Raw genomic sequence first — 17,320 nt, forward strand, 5'->3', positions numbered from 1 at the left:
ACTCCTTACGCATAGAAACATTCACCATGAAATAGTCTGCTCCTGAAATATCCCCTTTATATGGATATTATGGACATCTCATTTTTTCTGCTAGGTTTCAGGTTCCACTTTCTATCCACTGCATTATCTTACAGCCCCTCCTAGATTATAAAAGTAGAAATCCTGTCTTCTTGCTGTTCAGTCTTTTCTAATAGACAGAACTACACATGCACAAGACACGTAAACTTTTAAAAATTGGGATTAAAATGAATATAGAGGATGCATTGAAATGGAGAGTAACATGACAAAGAGACCCCCCAGAGGATACTTGTAACAGAGAAGGCAGAAGGTAATGGAAGAGGCCTCCAGGAGGAGAGCTGTGAAGTAGAATCAACAAGACTGAGCAACAGATTGGGTATGAGTGAGAATGAAAGTGGGTATGAGTGAAAATGAAAGCTGAAGATAACATCTAAATTACCTGGGTTTGTTGGTAATGATGTTAATACTTAGGAGATTAGGAAAAAGAGAATGTTGTGGAAATTTGGTTCAAAGGGGTTGGGAAAAAATTTTGGCGTTAAGAAAGGAACTAGAATGCCCATACATATATATATGCAGGGCTTTTTGTACTTGTAAAGTAAATGTCCAGCAATTGGGAAATGGTTAAATAAATTGTGTTACATGGATGTGATAATATATCCCTGTGCTATAAGAAACAATATGATACAGAGAAAAATGGGAAAAAAAAAACATTTACTGATACAAGCAGATCAGTAAAACAGTATAGCTATTGATACTAAGATAAAGAAATATTGAAAGAACAACAATTGAAACTGAGTGTTATAAAAATTATAAATACATTGACCCTACATTGACCCCAAGCTATGAGGAAGTACTTCCTATCTTCTTTGCAGAGGTAGAGTTGTATAAAATATATAATACTGCCTGCAATGTCATATTTTCTTTGATTTTTTTTTTCTGAGGCAGTTAGGGTTAACTATCATGCCCAGGGTCACACAGCTAAGAAGTGTTAACTATCTGAGGCCAGATGTGAACTCAGGTCCTCCTGACTTCAGGGCTGGTATTCTATCTACTGCTCTACCCAACTGCCCCTCTGATTTTTTTTTTTTTTAAGTTTTGTTGAATTATTTGTTTGGGTTTTTTGTTGTTGTTGTTGTAAACATTGGGTTCACAGAGCAAGAAGGGATGAGGGAAAATTGTAGTGGAAAATGCTGGTAATATAAAAACAAAAGATAAAAGTAAAATTTCACATTTTAGATGAAGTTTTTCCTTTGATTTTGTTTTACATGCCTTTAAAAAAAGGAAGTTTAAAGTGCAGTTTTCCTTGGAAAATCAAATCAAGACAACAATCATATCAATTAATTTTTTAATATACACTACCTTTTTTAGTTAAGAAAAAGGTTTTTTTTTTGTTTTTTAGAGATAATAATGTAAGTAATTTTTGCCTTTATAACAAGCATTACCATTTTAAAATTTAACATTTTTTTGCTGTTGCTTAAAGGTATTTGGTATGATCCAGTTTAATACTTGGGATGTCCCAAAAGTCTTGGTACAGTTTTAAGTATAAGTAACTTAAAATGTAGAAGTAGACTTAAGTTTTGCTATAGAAAAATTTACTGCAATGGGGAGAAATAGAGAACAATCAAGGCATTTATAATAGTTTAGGCATGAGGTGATGAAGAGAAGCTTCTAAGAGAGATAGAATGCTATGAGATAGAATCAACAAGACCTGGTAATGAATTGGGTGAAAGAGAGTGAGAAATTGAGTATGGCACATAAATTATAAATTTGGGTAAAGTGGGGGAAGATTATGGAAAGAAAAATTTTTTACTAAGCTATCAAAGTGCATTTCTGATCTTAAAGTCATGTCTGACCTTGTCAACCCTCTATTCAAGTAACTTCTGAGCTTCTGAAAACAGAGCACTAGTTTTACCTTCCTTTGAAAGCACATAGATGCTTAATAAATGTTTGCTGGCCCCAACGCCTTAAACATTTAAGGTAAATTTGCAGAATTAAATTCCGTATAACAGAATAGAAAAGAAGTCTGACCAGGTAATAGAAACAATTTTCCTTTTTATTTTTTACAAATCTATTGTCCTTTCCATTAACTAAACAGTTAGCTCAGTACTGTAACAAATCAAGCTCATAAATGAGAGTAGCCTGAGTTTTAAAAGAAACCTGTGCATGCAGAATTTTCAAATAATATTTTATTATCATACCTCTTTAGCTTTACAAATGTCATTTCATCCAGGTTTGCTGTTAGGAAATTTTTCTATGTTGCTAAGTTTATTGTGGCTAAAAGATTAAATAGGAATTGTGAATACATCCAACCATTCTGGAGAGCAGTTTGGAACTATGCTCAAAAAGCTATCAAACGTACATATCCTTTGATCCAGCAGTGTTACTACTGGGCTTATATCCCCAAGAGATCTTAAAGAAGGGAAAGGGACTTTTATGTGAAAAGAATGTTTGTGGCAGCCCTCTTTGTTTGCCAGAAAGTGGAAACTGAGTAGATGCCCATCAATGGAAAATGGCTGAATAAATCGTGGCATATGAATATTATGGAATATTATTATTCAGTAAGAAATGACCAACAGGATGATTTCAGAAGGGCCTGGAGAGACTTACACGAACTGATGCTGAGCGAAATGAGCAGGACCAGGAGATTATTATTATTATTCAACAACAATACTATATGATGATCAATTCTGATGGACCTGGCCATCTTCAGCAATGAGATGAACCAAATCAGTTCCAATGAAGCAGTAATGAATTGAACTAGCTACACCCAGCGAAAGAACTCTGGGAGATGACCAAGAACCATTACATAGAATTCCTAATCCCTATATTTTTGCCCGACTGCATTTTTTATTTCCTTCATGGGTTAATTGTACAATATTTCAGAATCCGATTCTTTTTGTACAGCAGAATAACGATTTGGACATGTATATTTATTTTGTATTTAATTTATACTTTAACATATTTAACATGTATTGGTCATCCTACCATCTAGAGGAGGGGGTGGGGGGCAGGAGGGGAAAAATTGGACCAAAAGGTTTGGCAATTGTCAGTGCTGTAAAATTACCCATGCATATAACATGTAAATAAAAAGCTATTAAAAATAAAATAAAAGAAAGATTAAATAGGAATATAATTTCAAGATTATGTTAATATTTCTTTCACAGATTACCTAATAAGTGACTTATTTTGAAGGTAAAACCTTGGTGATTTCTTAAATGAATAAAATGAATAAATATAATCAAGCCAAGGTTCGTATTTTGTTCTGACTTTCAGACTTAATAGGCAACCTTGACCTTTCCTAGGAAAGAACACTAAACTAGACTTGGAACATAGGTTTTTAGTCTTACTCCTGCTTTTTCCTAGTCATATAGTTCTAAGTGACTTAACCTTTTTGGGAGTCAGTTAACTTGATTGTAAAGTAAAGGTGACTAATCAGATCATCTGTAAGATCTCTTCTAGTTCTAAAAGTTCTTTGAGTCTGAGATTCAAGAATTCTAGATGTTTTTAAAGTTTTCATCCCACAGTCTACATATGTGTGACTTTCTTTTCAGCGTTTTGCCCACTTTCATGAAATTATCATATCTTTATTTTATATTCTTTCTTTAAAACCAGGTACAAAAGAAAAATTACCGAGAAGAAAAGAAGAGAGCCACAAAAGAATTACTAAGTACAATCACAGATCCTTCAGTTATTGTTATGGCTGATTGGCTTAAGGTCAGATTTTGTGTTGAACTTAGAATTTTAAGTTGTTTGATATTTATTTTCTGGAATCAAAAAAAAAAATCCATTAAAACAGCATAGAAATAAACTCTTGGATTTAAATATACACAGTAATTAGTTAAAAAGTGGTTTGGGTTAATGTGAGATTTGTGAATTTGTGAACAGTACTTTTATAATAACATGGCTAGATTTTACGTTTGTTTTGGTAAAAAAAAAATTAACAAATATAATAACTAAATTTATAATGCCCTCTTTGGTTTGAAAATACTTTGCAAATATTAGCTCACATGTTCTTTAAAATAAATTTGGGAGATAGATACTATAATATTCTCACTTTCTAGATGAAGAAACTTAGTCTGAAGAAATTAAGCGACTTGCCCATGGTCACAATATCTGAGTGACATCAATTGAATGAAAGTGTCAGAATCTTGGGATCATACAGCTTAAAGGAACATGAAAAGTCATTTAATTTGATTAATATCTGGAAGAGAAACCTCTATAATAAATCTGGCAAATGGTCATACATTGCTTGAATATGTCCAGGGATATATTCTCCATACTCCATAACTTCACAAGGCTGGAAGGACATTCCACTTTTAGACAGCTCAAAATTGTTAGTAAAATGTTTCCATTTATTTCTCCAGACTCCAGAAAACCTCATCTCATCTATTTTCTACTCTCTAATTCTCTTAGGAAATCTTCTCTTGCATGTATATACAGTCTGTCTGAAATACATACTTCTCTTTCTTTGGCTCAGGTGCCTCCTATTTCAGTATAGATCTTTATATTGACCTCATTGTAGCAGAAAATAGGAGTAAGCCATAGATTAACAGGGATGGTGTTTTTTTATATGGATAGAGATACTTGAGAATTGAACTTCATTACATGCAGTCCTTGAGCCATGGAAAAGTAGTGTTTCTATGCAATTAAACATTGATTGGAAAACATTTAATGTGTCTTAGTAATCCTTTTTCTAAAGTACTGAGCCCTTGAACATGTACATCTGATGAAAATAGAGAAAGATTTGAGTTTAATTTATAATTTTAAAATTTAACTTGGGTGTAACCCTTAGGTATAAAAACCTCATTGCTGAGGAATAGAATATCTAGTATCTCAATATTGCTCAAGTTGTTTAATTTCAAGAATTAAATTTAAAAGCATTATTTCTTTGATTTAAACATGAATATTCTGTCATATAACTTGCATCCAGCACATTTCATAAAATAAGAAATTTGTTTTTTTATATTTTACATTTGATTTTCTGCAGATTCGTGGTACACTTAAAAGCTGGACCAAACTTTGGTGTGTCTTGAAACCTGGAGTGTTGCTGATTTATAAAACCCAAAAAAATGGTCAGTGGGTTGGAACAGTGCTTCTGAATGCCTGTGAACTTATTGAGCGACCATCCAAAAAGGATGGCTTCTGTTTCAAACTTTTTCATCCTTTGGAACAGTCCATTTGGGCAGTTAAGGTAAGAATGAAGCTGGTACTTACATCAAAGATAGGAATTAAAATTCTAAGACTAGTGTTGAGCAGAAATCAATATGTAAAAATTCACTTAATGATTATTTTTATTGTCATTATTTGCAAATTCCTATTTTTCTATTTTTACATTGTATATTTCTCATTGGAAATATTCATAGCTTCTTTAGTTTTCCTTAGAATCTAAATTGAAATTCATCCAGAAATTTTCATTTACTCCTATTCATATTGCTTCTCTATCTTTCCTTTACATTTATAGATTCAGTTTATACTATAAGAAACAAAATATCTTACTAAGAACTACAATGACTCATTGATGAATGCAGGAAAATTTTTATTTTACATTCTTTTTTTTTTTTAATCTAATTTATTATTTTACCCAGTTGCATTCGGAATATTTTTTTGCTATTTGTTTTTAAGATCTTTGAGTTCCAGGTTCTTTCCCTTGTCTTCACCCACAATTAAGAAACCACATTTGAAGTTAGGTAAAACATCTTCATAAAAGTCAAGTTCTGAAAGAAATTTTCTACCCTAATGAAAATAATCCTCAAGAAAAATTAAGTTAAAAATAAACAGAGAAATAGAGTAACAAAGAATTCTTCAGTCTGTATTGAAACACAATTGGTTCCTTCTCTGGGTGTCAATAGTATTTTTCTTTATAAGTCCTTCAGTAGTATTACTGAGAGTAACAAAGTTGTTTACAGCTGGTCATCCCAGAACATTGCTATTAATTTATATACAGTATATTCCACTTTATTCATGGAGGACTTTCCATGTTTGTTTTTTCCCTGACAGCATCCTGCTCATCATTTCTCAAAGAACAATAATGTTCCATCAGAGAAACTTGCTTCAAAATTATTTTTACAGTTACTATTGCTAATTGTATTTGTTCCTATTTATTTTCTTTCTTTTGCCCTGTCCCCAACAGTTGTTGTTCAAACAGTAAACACATACTGTGTTCAGAACAATATGACTTAATACTGGAGATATGTTAACAAAAGAATTATTTTCTATCCTTAAGGAATTTACTTTTTACTAGAAGGTATACTATTAACATCGATAATTGATATTTGAGAGTGCTAACAATTCATTATTGTTATAATATTAAGTAGTAGTAGTGAAAGTTCATATATTTTAGGCTTTGACAGCAGCTCTCAAATTACTTGTATATTTTAAAATGGAAAACTTTCCTTTTTTGCTCATTTTCCTAGTCTTTTATTACTCTGCTTTTTAACTCTTTGTTAAAGTAAGACTTTATATCCAGGATGGAAGGTGCATTGTCCTAAGCTTTGAGGGTTTTGTGCAGCTGTTTTTAGAACTCTTTCTAGGATTCTGACCGTAAACACTTTTTTCTGCCCTGGAGCTGTTAGGTCTATCTCTGCCCTATGTACCTATAAGATCTAGTGTGCTAGTTGGGGTTGGGGCTGGGACTGGGGCTGCCCTGCCCTGGTACTGCACACCAGACCCTCTCCACTGACCATCTCAAAATGCTGATCTAAGAAACTGTTTTTCAAATACTAATTTGAAATGATCCTCTTGTTTATTTTTTTCTTTTTTTCTCCTGACTTTAAAGTGTTCCTATCCTAAGAAACTTGACAAAAGAAGGTATAACTAACTCATTTGTAGTAGTGAAAGAAGAGAGCTATAAAGAGAAAAGACTTTCAGTGTCTAAAATGACTATTATAGGGATATCATAAACTTGTAAGCAGTTTTTGATAGGCACATTTTCAGAATCATCATTTGTGATGTAGCTGTATGCTGAGCTTGTTGAGAGTAGAATATGTTAATGCTAGCACGGTAGTTCTTAAATCTAGACAATTCAAATGGGATTGTTTCTTTATTTTTTCTTTCTTTTTTTAAAAAAATATTTGTTTATTTGGTATTTTTTCTTTTCATTTAAAATGGGTTTTTTTGTACATTTGTTTTTAGATTTTTGAGTCCTAGGTTCTCTCCCTTCTCTCCACCCACAAGTAAGAAATCACATTTAAAGTTATGTAGAACATTTCCATTAAAGTCAAGTTATAAAGGAAAAGATGAATCTCCCACCCTGATGAAAATAAAAACCCCCAAGAAAAACTAAGCTAAAAAGAGAGAGAGAAATAGAGAATTCTTTGATCTGTATTCAGATTTCATCATTTCCTTCTCTGGCTATGGATAGTCCTTCATAAATCCTTCAGAGTAGTTGTGGGTGATTGTACTACTGAGAATAACAAAGTCATTTATAGCTAGTCATCCCAGAGCATTATTATTACTTTGTATACAGTATATGTATTTTTTTAGTTTTGCTTATTTGCTTTTCTTAGGTTTCAATTTTGTAATTTGTTTCATTTCTCCAATTTAAATTTTATAAATCTGTGGAAGCTAAATCCCCATGCACTTCTCATAATCCCTTCCCCTTTTTTAAATCCATAATTTCATTTCCACATTCTTTTCTAATCCCTCAAATTTGGCTAATACTTTTTACATCCGTTTTCATAAAAGTCTGTTATATTCTTGCAAGAGTTTTCCTTACACAGGATAGTCTCAGCAACTTTGGTTAAGAAGGTCAGGATAATGATTGCTATTCCTTGCCATTTTCTAAACCATGCCTTTAGTTAGTCAATGCCTGAATTCTCTGCTAATTCTTCTGTGAGGGGTATATATTAATGACTGAAGGTACAATAATTGTCTCTGACCATAATACATGTTCCTCTTATTTCTGCGCTCAAAAAAGCTAGTTTATTTTACCATGCGATGCTAATGGCACTTAATTGTTCTGCTATTCCCTTCACTGCCTCTCTGGTGTAATTTATCCAATAATAGTTATCTACCAGAATAGGGATGACTACTCTATGACTTAACTTTTTCTTGATTTAGTCTAACATTCTTCTTATCCCCCACCCCCATTATGTGAAATTTAAAGGGACAATTCATATCTCAAGTCTGGTCCTTTATCTCAGGAACAGATCATTTTGTAATGCTAAAAGATTAGATAAGACATTGCATCAAAAATTCTACTTGCTTAATAAAACTTCTTAAGAAAAGTTTGTTAGATATTTTTTCTGTAAAATCTATGAAAATGGTTATTTCAATACCTATTACTTCTGCCATAGTCAAATAATTTAACATTTAACTGATTTGTAAGTCTTTTTTTTTTTAAGATCTTAAACCTCCAAAATTTTTGGACAAGATCTATGATTACATGGATATAAGAAACTTTGTATCTTCTAATACCAACTTGTATGTGCTCTTTAATTTATGGTGTTAGTAAGTCATCTGGAGCACTGAGCATATAAATGACTTGCACAGTATTATATGGCTAATGTGTTTCAGAAATAGGACTTAAATCCATATTTTCCTAGTTAACTTTCAGGGCTGAGTGTTTTTCTGCTTTGCCACATTACCTCTTTGTCACCAAAATACCTTTATGAAATGTATTGCCATTTGGACTAATGGTGCCATCAGTAATAGTCTTCTGAACTACCTTACTATATTAGCATTATGAAGACAGTGATTTGGATATAAAGACAGAAGTAACCCATACTTTTATTCAGACCTATTTGAAATCTTCAGGTTTTTTTGTGGAGTTAGTTGATGGAATATTGGTTGTTTTAGTGGCAGGGGGTTTCCCCCTTTTATCTTTCTTGTTTTAATTCATCAGTTGTTATTTCCTCAACTTAAATATGCTTCAAAAGTCCCCCTACTGCTTGAATGAAATCCTTTAGATTTTTATTTTTTTATTTATGTCTAAATATATTTTGATCCCTTTTAGCAAAAATTACACCTGTTTTATTGAATCCCTGCTGTGCATTAGATTTCTTAGATTTCTTTCCCAGATAAAGGAACTTGCCTATTCAGTAATTCCTTTTGCCTCTGTTCAATTCAGAATCTAATGACAATTTGAATTGTTTGAACTGGTAGGATTAAGCATTAAAAAAAATCTTTTGACTATTAATACTTTGTATTATGAAGAAGCAGCACAGAAGATTGGAAAAAAGCCTGGCTCTGGAGTTGGAAGATGAGGGTTTAAATCTCTTGTCTGATGCTTATTTACTACAAATGTGACATCATACAGATCTCTGGATTCAGAGATCTAGAGATCTCATTCTCTTTATCTAAGAAGGTTGAATCAGAGACTTCTCAGAATACATCCTGCCTGAAAATTATGATCCTATGTGTTAAATTACTTGGTCCTGTGTTATGCTGTTTCTTTTTTTTCCCTTTTTCTTTTGCTGAGACAATTGGGGTTAAGTGATTTGCCCAAGGTCACACAGCTAAGAAATGTTTAATGTTTGAGGCCACATTTGAACTCGGGTTCCTTGTCACTTCAGAGCTGGTGCTCTATTCACTACACCAACTAGCTGCCCCCTTATGCTGCTTCTTAATAAATAAAAGTGCTTCGACAAAGAGATCTAACTCAGTTTCAATTGATCGATGATGGACAGAAGCAGTTACACCCAAAGAAAGAACACTGGGAAATGAATGTAAACTTTTTATTTTTGTTTTTCTTCCTGGGTTATTTTTACCTTCTGAATCCAATTCTTCCTGTGCAACAAGAGAACTGTTCGGTTCTGCACACATATATTGTATCTAGGATATACTGTGACATATTTAACATGTATAGGACTGCTTGTCATCTAAGAGAGGGGGTGAAGGGAGGGAGGGGAAAAAGTTAGAACAGAAGTAAGTGCAAAGAATAATATTCTAAAAATTACCCAAGCATGGGTTCTGTCAATAAAAAGTTATAAAAAATAAATAAATGAATGAATGAATGAATAAATAAATAAATAAAAATGCTTCTTTCCCTTTCCTAAAACAACAAATTATGGACTCTGTTACATGTTTTTAAAAACAAAATTTTCAGTTATCAAATGAGAGAATCTTTGTACCTTCCTCGACCCTATTTAAGATTAATTTACCTATTGTTACTCATAATTTGTTACCACATTTCTATCTTTTCTCTCAGACCATTAGCACAATTGAAGTACACTTGAAGACCTCTAGAAATTGTACAGTGTTATTATTGTGGAATAGTGTAGAACTAGAATTTTGAGTTAAATTAACATTTTACTAGATAAAATGAACTTGGGAAGAATAAGTTGGGTTTATTTTAGTTATAACAAGAGATGAAATTATCAGGGTTTAGAAACAAGTCAGTTGTTATAAGAGATTTTTTAATAAAAAAATTATCTCACAATACCTGTTTGATTTAGAAAGCTAAAATTCTAATTAAAAAGATCATTTTCTAGTTAATCAGGTGTTTTTATATAATCATATTGCAATTGTTAGAAGTTTTTTCATCGATCATAAAATCCCAAATTAGCATCCTTTACTTTTTACTTACTTTTGTGGAGTTAGTTGGTGGAATATAAGTAGTGGCATCTTCTTATACTCTACTTACTCTGTTTAAATTTAAGGGCCCAAAAGGTGAAGCAGTTGGATCTATAACTCAGCCATTACCTAGCAGTTATTTGATCATCCGAGCTACTTCAGAATCAGATGGTAAATTTTTTATTTATTTTTAAGCCTTTTTAGTAAGATGTTTTTATAGAATTTGAAAAAATGCAAATCATAAGCCTTGTAAGCAGTACGGCAAGTACATTGTTAAACTGAAAGATCTGCATTTTTAGCTTACTGGTTTCAGGTCACTTAATAGAAAAACAAGAAACAATTTAATAGGGTTGTGAACTAGCAACCAAGAATGTTTTTATTTTAAATATTTTTTTTGCAAAGCTGAATTTCAGAAGGTTTAAAAAAAAACCATAAAACTAATTTAAAATGTGGAAGTTAGACTTGAGAAAACTAAATTTTTAGTTTTTTAATGATAGAACCTTCCCCCCACTCCCCCACTCCTGCACCCCCCTGGAGGCAATTGGGGTTAAGTGACTTGCCCAGGATCATACAACGTGGAAGTGTCTGAGATCAGATTTGAACTCAAGTCCTCCTGACTTCAGGGCTGGTACTCTATCCACTGCCCCACCTAGGTGCCCCAATGATATAATTTTAAAACAATATTTGTTTCAATAAGCTAGCCTTAAATTGTGCTAGAATAAAAAAAGTATTTCTCCCTCTCCCCCCACATAAAAAACAAGGGGTATTTATTTTTAATTTGATACAGGAATATTATGGTAGTCAAGTAAGATACATAACATGAATCATGGCAGTCAAAAGAATTAATTTCTTCCTGTGGTATAACCACTTTAAAGAGTAGGTATGTTTGAATCATTTGATAGTTTTTCACAGTATTAGGGCTAAAAAAGTAATATTAAGTAAATATCTTAAAGTTAGATAGTTTTATATAGAAAAGATTATATATTTTACAATTTACAATGCTGTTTTATATGTTATTTTCCCTTAATATGTAGCCATATTACCAGTGTATTACATGAGGAGCTGGATAAAGTTAGCATTAATGTCCTTTCCATTTCAAAATCTCATATTCCCTATTTTACAGCTACTCAAGGAAACTGAGGACTAGTGAGGTCATATACTTTCTCCAAGTTTAGATAGTTGGCGAGTTGAAGAGCCAGTTAAAACTCAGATTTTCTAATCTTAACCCAAGTTCTTTCTACTATATAATGTTGCTTCAAAGTAAAGCTAATTTGTCTCCATGTCTCCAGAGGAAACATAACGCGAACCTTTGATGTATGTCATATATTAAAATTTCTCTATGGAAATGTGTAAAAATCAGATATATAACTTTGGTATACTTTATAACTTAAAATAAGTAACCTATTTAGGAAAAAGGATCAATGTGATTTAATTGGTACAGGGAACTCCTAGGGAAAAGTTGGTAGAGGAGTTTTCTCACTTAGGTGTTCTCTGTACCAATCAAATTACTGGTTGGTCCTAGGTGAGAAAACTCTTCTACCAATACAAGTTGGCAGATATGTTTCAATTTATAATTTTGGGAACATTTTTAGAGAACTGAGAGAGGTGAGTGACTTATTTGTCAGGCCACATTGTGTTTTCTCTGATTGCAAGGACAACTTTCTATTTATTACACCACAATGGCTCTCAATTGGGGGTATAAAGTTTATGAATCAGTGCTTGAATGAACTATGACAAAAGTAATATAAACTATATCACGGTTTTAAGGGGAAAAAATTGTATTTTGTTAACTTTTGAATTAACTTTTGTTAATTTTTAAGATTTTGACAGTGTCATTTTCTCAGTGAAAATAGTATATTTTCTTGGTTAATAGTTAAATTGAAATGGATATTAATATTAGAGATTGTTTAATTACACTAAATAGTATATGTATTCTTTTAGGTAGGTGCTGGATGGATGCTTTGGAATTGGCTTTGAAATGTTCCAGTCTTCTTAAACGCACAATGATCAGGGAAGGTAAAGAACATGACCTGACCATGTCATCAGAAAATACACATGTGACTTTGTATGGCTTACTACGTGCTAACAATCTTCATAGTGGTGACAATTTCCAGTAAGTAGACACTGTCACTGGGCTTGGCCATAGTTTGAAAAGTAGTTTTGTTCTCTGAATTCTCTAAAGAGACTCATAATTTTACTAATGATCCAAAATATGACCTAAAACTTGTTTAATTGTTAGTGGAAGGTGAAATTTCTTGTCAGCTAGCTAGGCACTGATTTGGTGGGCTTATTATTTTATCTAGATCTTTATTGATAACATGTAAACCACACAATATAACTTCCTGCAAGGTCCCAGCAGTTGTCCTGATACTGTCTAATTCCCCTTTTTAGCAATAAGTTTTCTCTTGAAAGATAAGAATATTGTACTGTGAGGCTTGGATCTCTTTCTCTTGCCTTATTTAATATAGGGTTTTTCTTTTCCTTTTTTTTTTTTTTTTTATTTCATTAATGAAACTCCTTTATCTCTGTAATCTCACGATCCAGAATTATGTTAGAGAGGCAAATGTGACCTGAAAACACGAGCTTTGAATCCTGATTTTGCTATTTTAACTAGCTATATGACCTTGGACAAGTTATTGGAGTTTCATGGACCCTAAGTCTTCATTTCTAAAATGGATTTGGATGATCATATGATAATATTTGCACCATATTGTTGTAAGGAAGAGGCAAATATTTGTATGCCCTCTTCTGTTCAGCTTCTTTGTAGCATGGAAGTGATTTTGAACTCTTAAAGACTATGCCAAGAGAGAGTAGTTCTGTAAGGTCTGTTCAAACTAGAACCACTTTGAAAATGTCTAGTTTGTCTCTTTCTAAGAATGTATCTATCTCTGTTGTCCAAAGATCATCAGCCTAAATAATAAGTTCTGAGACTCATCACCAGGTTGGTTTTGCTCAGCATCAGTTCATACAAATCTTTCCAGGTCTTCCTAAAATCAGCTTGTTCATCATTTTTTTAAAGAATAATAATATTTATTTACTTTCATATATCATAACTTATTCAACCATTCCCCAGTTGATGGGCATTTACTCATTTTGTAATTCTTTGCCCCCACAAAAAAAGCTGTTCCAAACATGCACATGTGGGTCATTTTCCATTTTTCATGATTTCTTTGGGTCTGTAGCTGAATTATAGGGTATTTACAGTTTTATAACCTTTTTAACATAGTTCCAAATTGCGCTCCAGAATGGTAGGATCATTTCACAACTCCACCAACAATGTATTAATGTCCCAGTTTTCCCATATCCCCTCCAATATTCATCATTATCTTTTCCTGTCATCTTAGTCAATCTGAAGTTGTTTCAATATTCATTTCTCTAATCAATAATGATTTAGAATTTTTTTCATATGACTATAGATGGCTTTAATTGGTCATTTATCAATTGAAGAATGGCATATTTTTATAAATTTGACTGTTCTGTATATATTTTAGAATTTTCCCCAGCTTTCTGCTTTCCTTCCGATCTTGGCCGTGTTGGTTTGTTTGTGCAAAACCATTTTAATTTAATATAAATAAAGTTCTCCATTTTGCATTTCATAATTTTCTCTAATTATTCTTTGGCCATAAACTCCTCCCTTCTCTAAAGATCTAATAGGTAAATTATCCCTTGTTCTCAGTAGATGTTATTATTATCATCTCCATTTTATAGTTCTGGAAACTGGAGGCAAATACAGTCATAAACTGTATGTCAAATTTAAGTGTTTGGGGTTAGATTTGAACTCTGGTTTTTCTGATTCTAGGCCCAGGCCTCTGTGAACTTGTGTCATCTTAAGGGAAAGAAATCCTAATCTACCAAATATGTTTTTAAATTATTGAATATTAAAAACAGATTGTAGAAATTTATTGTTATCAGAAATGAAACTATTTGTTCTTGTATTTTTAATTCTCTTCTACCACAGATTAAATGACAGTGAAATTGAAAGACAACATTTTAAGGACCAAGATATGTACTCTGATAAATCTGATAAGGAAAATGATCATGAACATGATGAATCTGACAATGAGGGAATTGGGAAAAGTGAAGAAAGTGACACAGATACATCAGAAAGACAGGATGATTCCTACATTGAACCTGAGCCTATTGAACTTCTGAAAGAGACCACTTACACAGAGCAGGGTCATGAAGAACTTGGAGAGGTGAGAACCTGCATTTGTTTGTCAAATGTCTTGCATTGTAACAGTTGGAGACTTAACTGAAATGAAATTGGAAAATAATTTACATCAACAATTGCTTGTTTTTAATCAAAGAGGCATTTGCATTATTTCTATTTAAATACAAAAAATTCTACCTGTGTTTATTTTTCCATAGCTCACTAATTTGTGGGATATTTCAGAAAATAAAGAGAGGCATTGCTCCCAAAAAATGAACACTTAAAAATGAGCATTTAAAATTTTTTCAACTGATAAACAGGACTGTAATTGGTGATTGTGATATTCCAGGCAATTAGCAAAAGAATATGAACTTTTTTTCTTTTGTGTGTGTGTGTGTGTGTGTTTACATAAAAATAATATGTAATGATTTGATACAACTTTTTAAATATATTTAAAAATTTTTAGAACTCTTCATATCTAATGACATTTATTTTGTGTACTTTTTAATAACTGGTATTTATAAGCTAAAAAGCTTCTAATTTATAAGAATACTTTATCCATTATATAGGGTGAATATTTTTCACATATATTCAAACATCTTTGTGTAAATGGGGTATTTAAATAATTTCATTTAATTGTTAAAGGCAGGTGAGGCTTCTCAAACAGAAACTGTATCCGAAGAAAACAAAAGTCTTATATGGACACTGCTGAAACAAGTGCGGCCAGGCATGGACTTGTCCAGGGTTGTTCTGCCTACATTTATCTTGGAACCTCGTTCTTTTCTGGATAAACTCTCTGATTACTACTATCATGCAGATTTCCTTTCTGAGTAAGTGAATTCTTATCTCTTAAAACATAAAATATTTGATAATATTTTAGTTCTCAGAAATGTCTTTTTAAATTCTGTCTTTCTAAGTAATTTGATTATAAGATTACCATTATACCTTCTTTTTCATACATTTTGGGATTTTTTTTATGAAAACAAAGAAAGAGTAGTATATATAATTAGTTAATTCTGACAAATAGGACCAGGTTAAGCAGCATGAAAGATTCTTATCAAATCAACTTTTTAGACAGATTCAATTAAACAGAGGGACTTTAGGAACAGATATAATGCCCTGTCAGAGGTGAACAACATTCTTCTTGTGAATAAAAGACCTTAGGACACTGGTTGAGAGTACAGGCTAAGGAAGTGTGTCATCTGATACTTTAATTTTTATTTCTTTAAATTTGATTTCTAATAGGTACAAAATCAAGTTGTTTCTACCTGATGAATAATGACAAATGCTGCCAGTACTTTATAAATAGCAATAATCTAAGACATGGGCCTTGTCTGTCCACTATAATTAAAGATCTATTCTTAAATTAATTAATAAAAAGATGAGTTTGAAAGGTGGATTAATAATTTTTCCCTTTTTTTTTAAAGAGTTCATTTTATGCTATATACTTCCCAGAGTTACAGATATGCAGCTTTGCAGAATCACAAAATTTGAGAGTTGAGAGAGACTTCGGTGGCTACCTAGTCCACTCCACATACAAAAGGAATCTCCATGCTAACAAATCCAACAGATGGCTTATCTAGTCTTGGCTTGAAGACTTTTCAGTCTTGAAACAGATCATTTCCCTTTAGGACCATATTAATCATTAGGAATTCTCTTCTGATATCAAATGGGCCACTTGGCCATTTTTTGCTTGATTCTGATCTTTGGGCAACAAAACAAATCTAATCATTCTTCTACTTGATAGCCTTTCAAATACTTGACTAGTATTATAATACTTGACTATTATTAGTATTATGTCTTCTCTGAGTCTTTTTCTTTCCTATGCTGAAACGCCCATTTCTTTCTCACAGCCCTTGTCTCACAACCATTCACCATCCTGATTATTGCTCTCTGGACACTTTCCAGCTTCTCTGTGTATTTCTGAAATTGACATCTAGAATTGAATATAAGGCTCTAAACTAACATAAGACTCATTTCCTTCCTGAAAGCTATGTATGTCCTTCTTAACACAGCCTGAGATCACATAAGCTTTTTTTTTTGCTCCCACATCATATTGCTGACTCATTAAGTTTTTGCATAACTATCTTCTCTCACCCTGATTGTTTCTAGAACATCTGCTCTCAAACCGCATCTTCCCATGTCAAATTTGTGAAAAAATCATTTTTTGTTTTTGACCAAATGCAGGACTTTACTTTTATCCCTGCTGATTTAAACTGGTTAGCTTAAACTCGAGCAACTTTATTAAGTTTAGTTTAAACTTTTGGATCCTGACTATTGGCTCTCTGTCACCTGCCAATTTTGTAAACATACAGTGCATTCATCTAAATCATCCTGGGTTACTTCCTTGGAATATTACTTCAATATTGATATTGAAATTTTTAATAGTTGTTTTTTGAGCCTGACCATCTAACTAGTTCCGAGTCCTTATATCCCAAAGAGATCTTAAAGGAAAGGGACCCACAGGTGTGTTAGCCCTTTTGTAGTGGCAAGGAACAGGAAATTGAGTTGTGCCCATCAGTTGGAGAATGGCTGAATATGTTATGATATATGAATGTTATGCAATATTATTGCTCTATAAGAAACGATCAGGAGGATCATTTTAGAGAGGCCTGGAGAGACTTAACATGAACTGATGCT

The 17,320-nt window shown here is 32.4% G+C and overlaps 1 protein-coding gene across 9 annotated transcripts in view; it reads left to right on the top strand.

Annotated features, from left to right (window-relative positions):
* The window catches only part of OSBPL8 (oxysterol binding protein like 8), a 206,475-nt gene that overhangs the window by 139,228 nt on the left and 49,927 nt on the right, over positions 1–17,320 (top strand). For all 9 annotated transcript variants that reach the window (XM_031937859.1, XM_031937860.1, XM_031937856.1 and 6 more), the window contains 6 exons: positions 3,631–3,732; positions 5,006–5,209; positions 10,617–10,701; positions 12,472–12,643; positions 14,489–14,726; positions 15,326–15,510. In XM_031937859.1, the coding sequence (XP_031793719.1) occupies positions 3,631–3,732; positions 5,006–5,209; positions 10,617–10,701; positions 12,472–12,643; positions 14,489–14,726; positions 15,326–15,510 (986 nt within the window). The remainder of the gene's footprint in view (positions 1–3,630; positions 3,733–5,005; positions 5,210–10,616; positions 10,702–12,471; positions 12,644–14,488; positions 14,727–15,325; positions 15,511–17,320) is intronic.

The sequence above is a fragment of the Sarcophilus harrisii genome, chromosome 5 (assembly GCF_902635505.1).
Source record: "Sarcophilus harrisii chromosome 5, mSarHar1.11, whole genome shotgun sequence".
Classification (NCBI taxonomy): domain Eukaryota; kingdom Metazoa; phylum Chordata; class Mammalia; order Dasyuromorphia; family Dasyuridae; genus Sarcophilus; species Sarcophilus harrisii.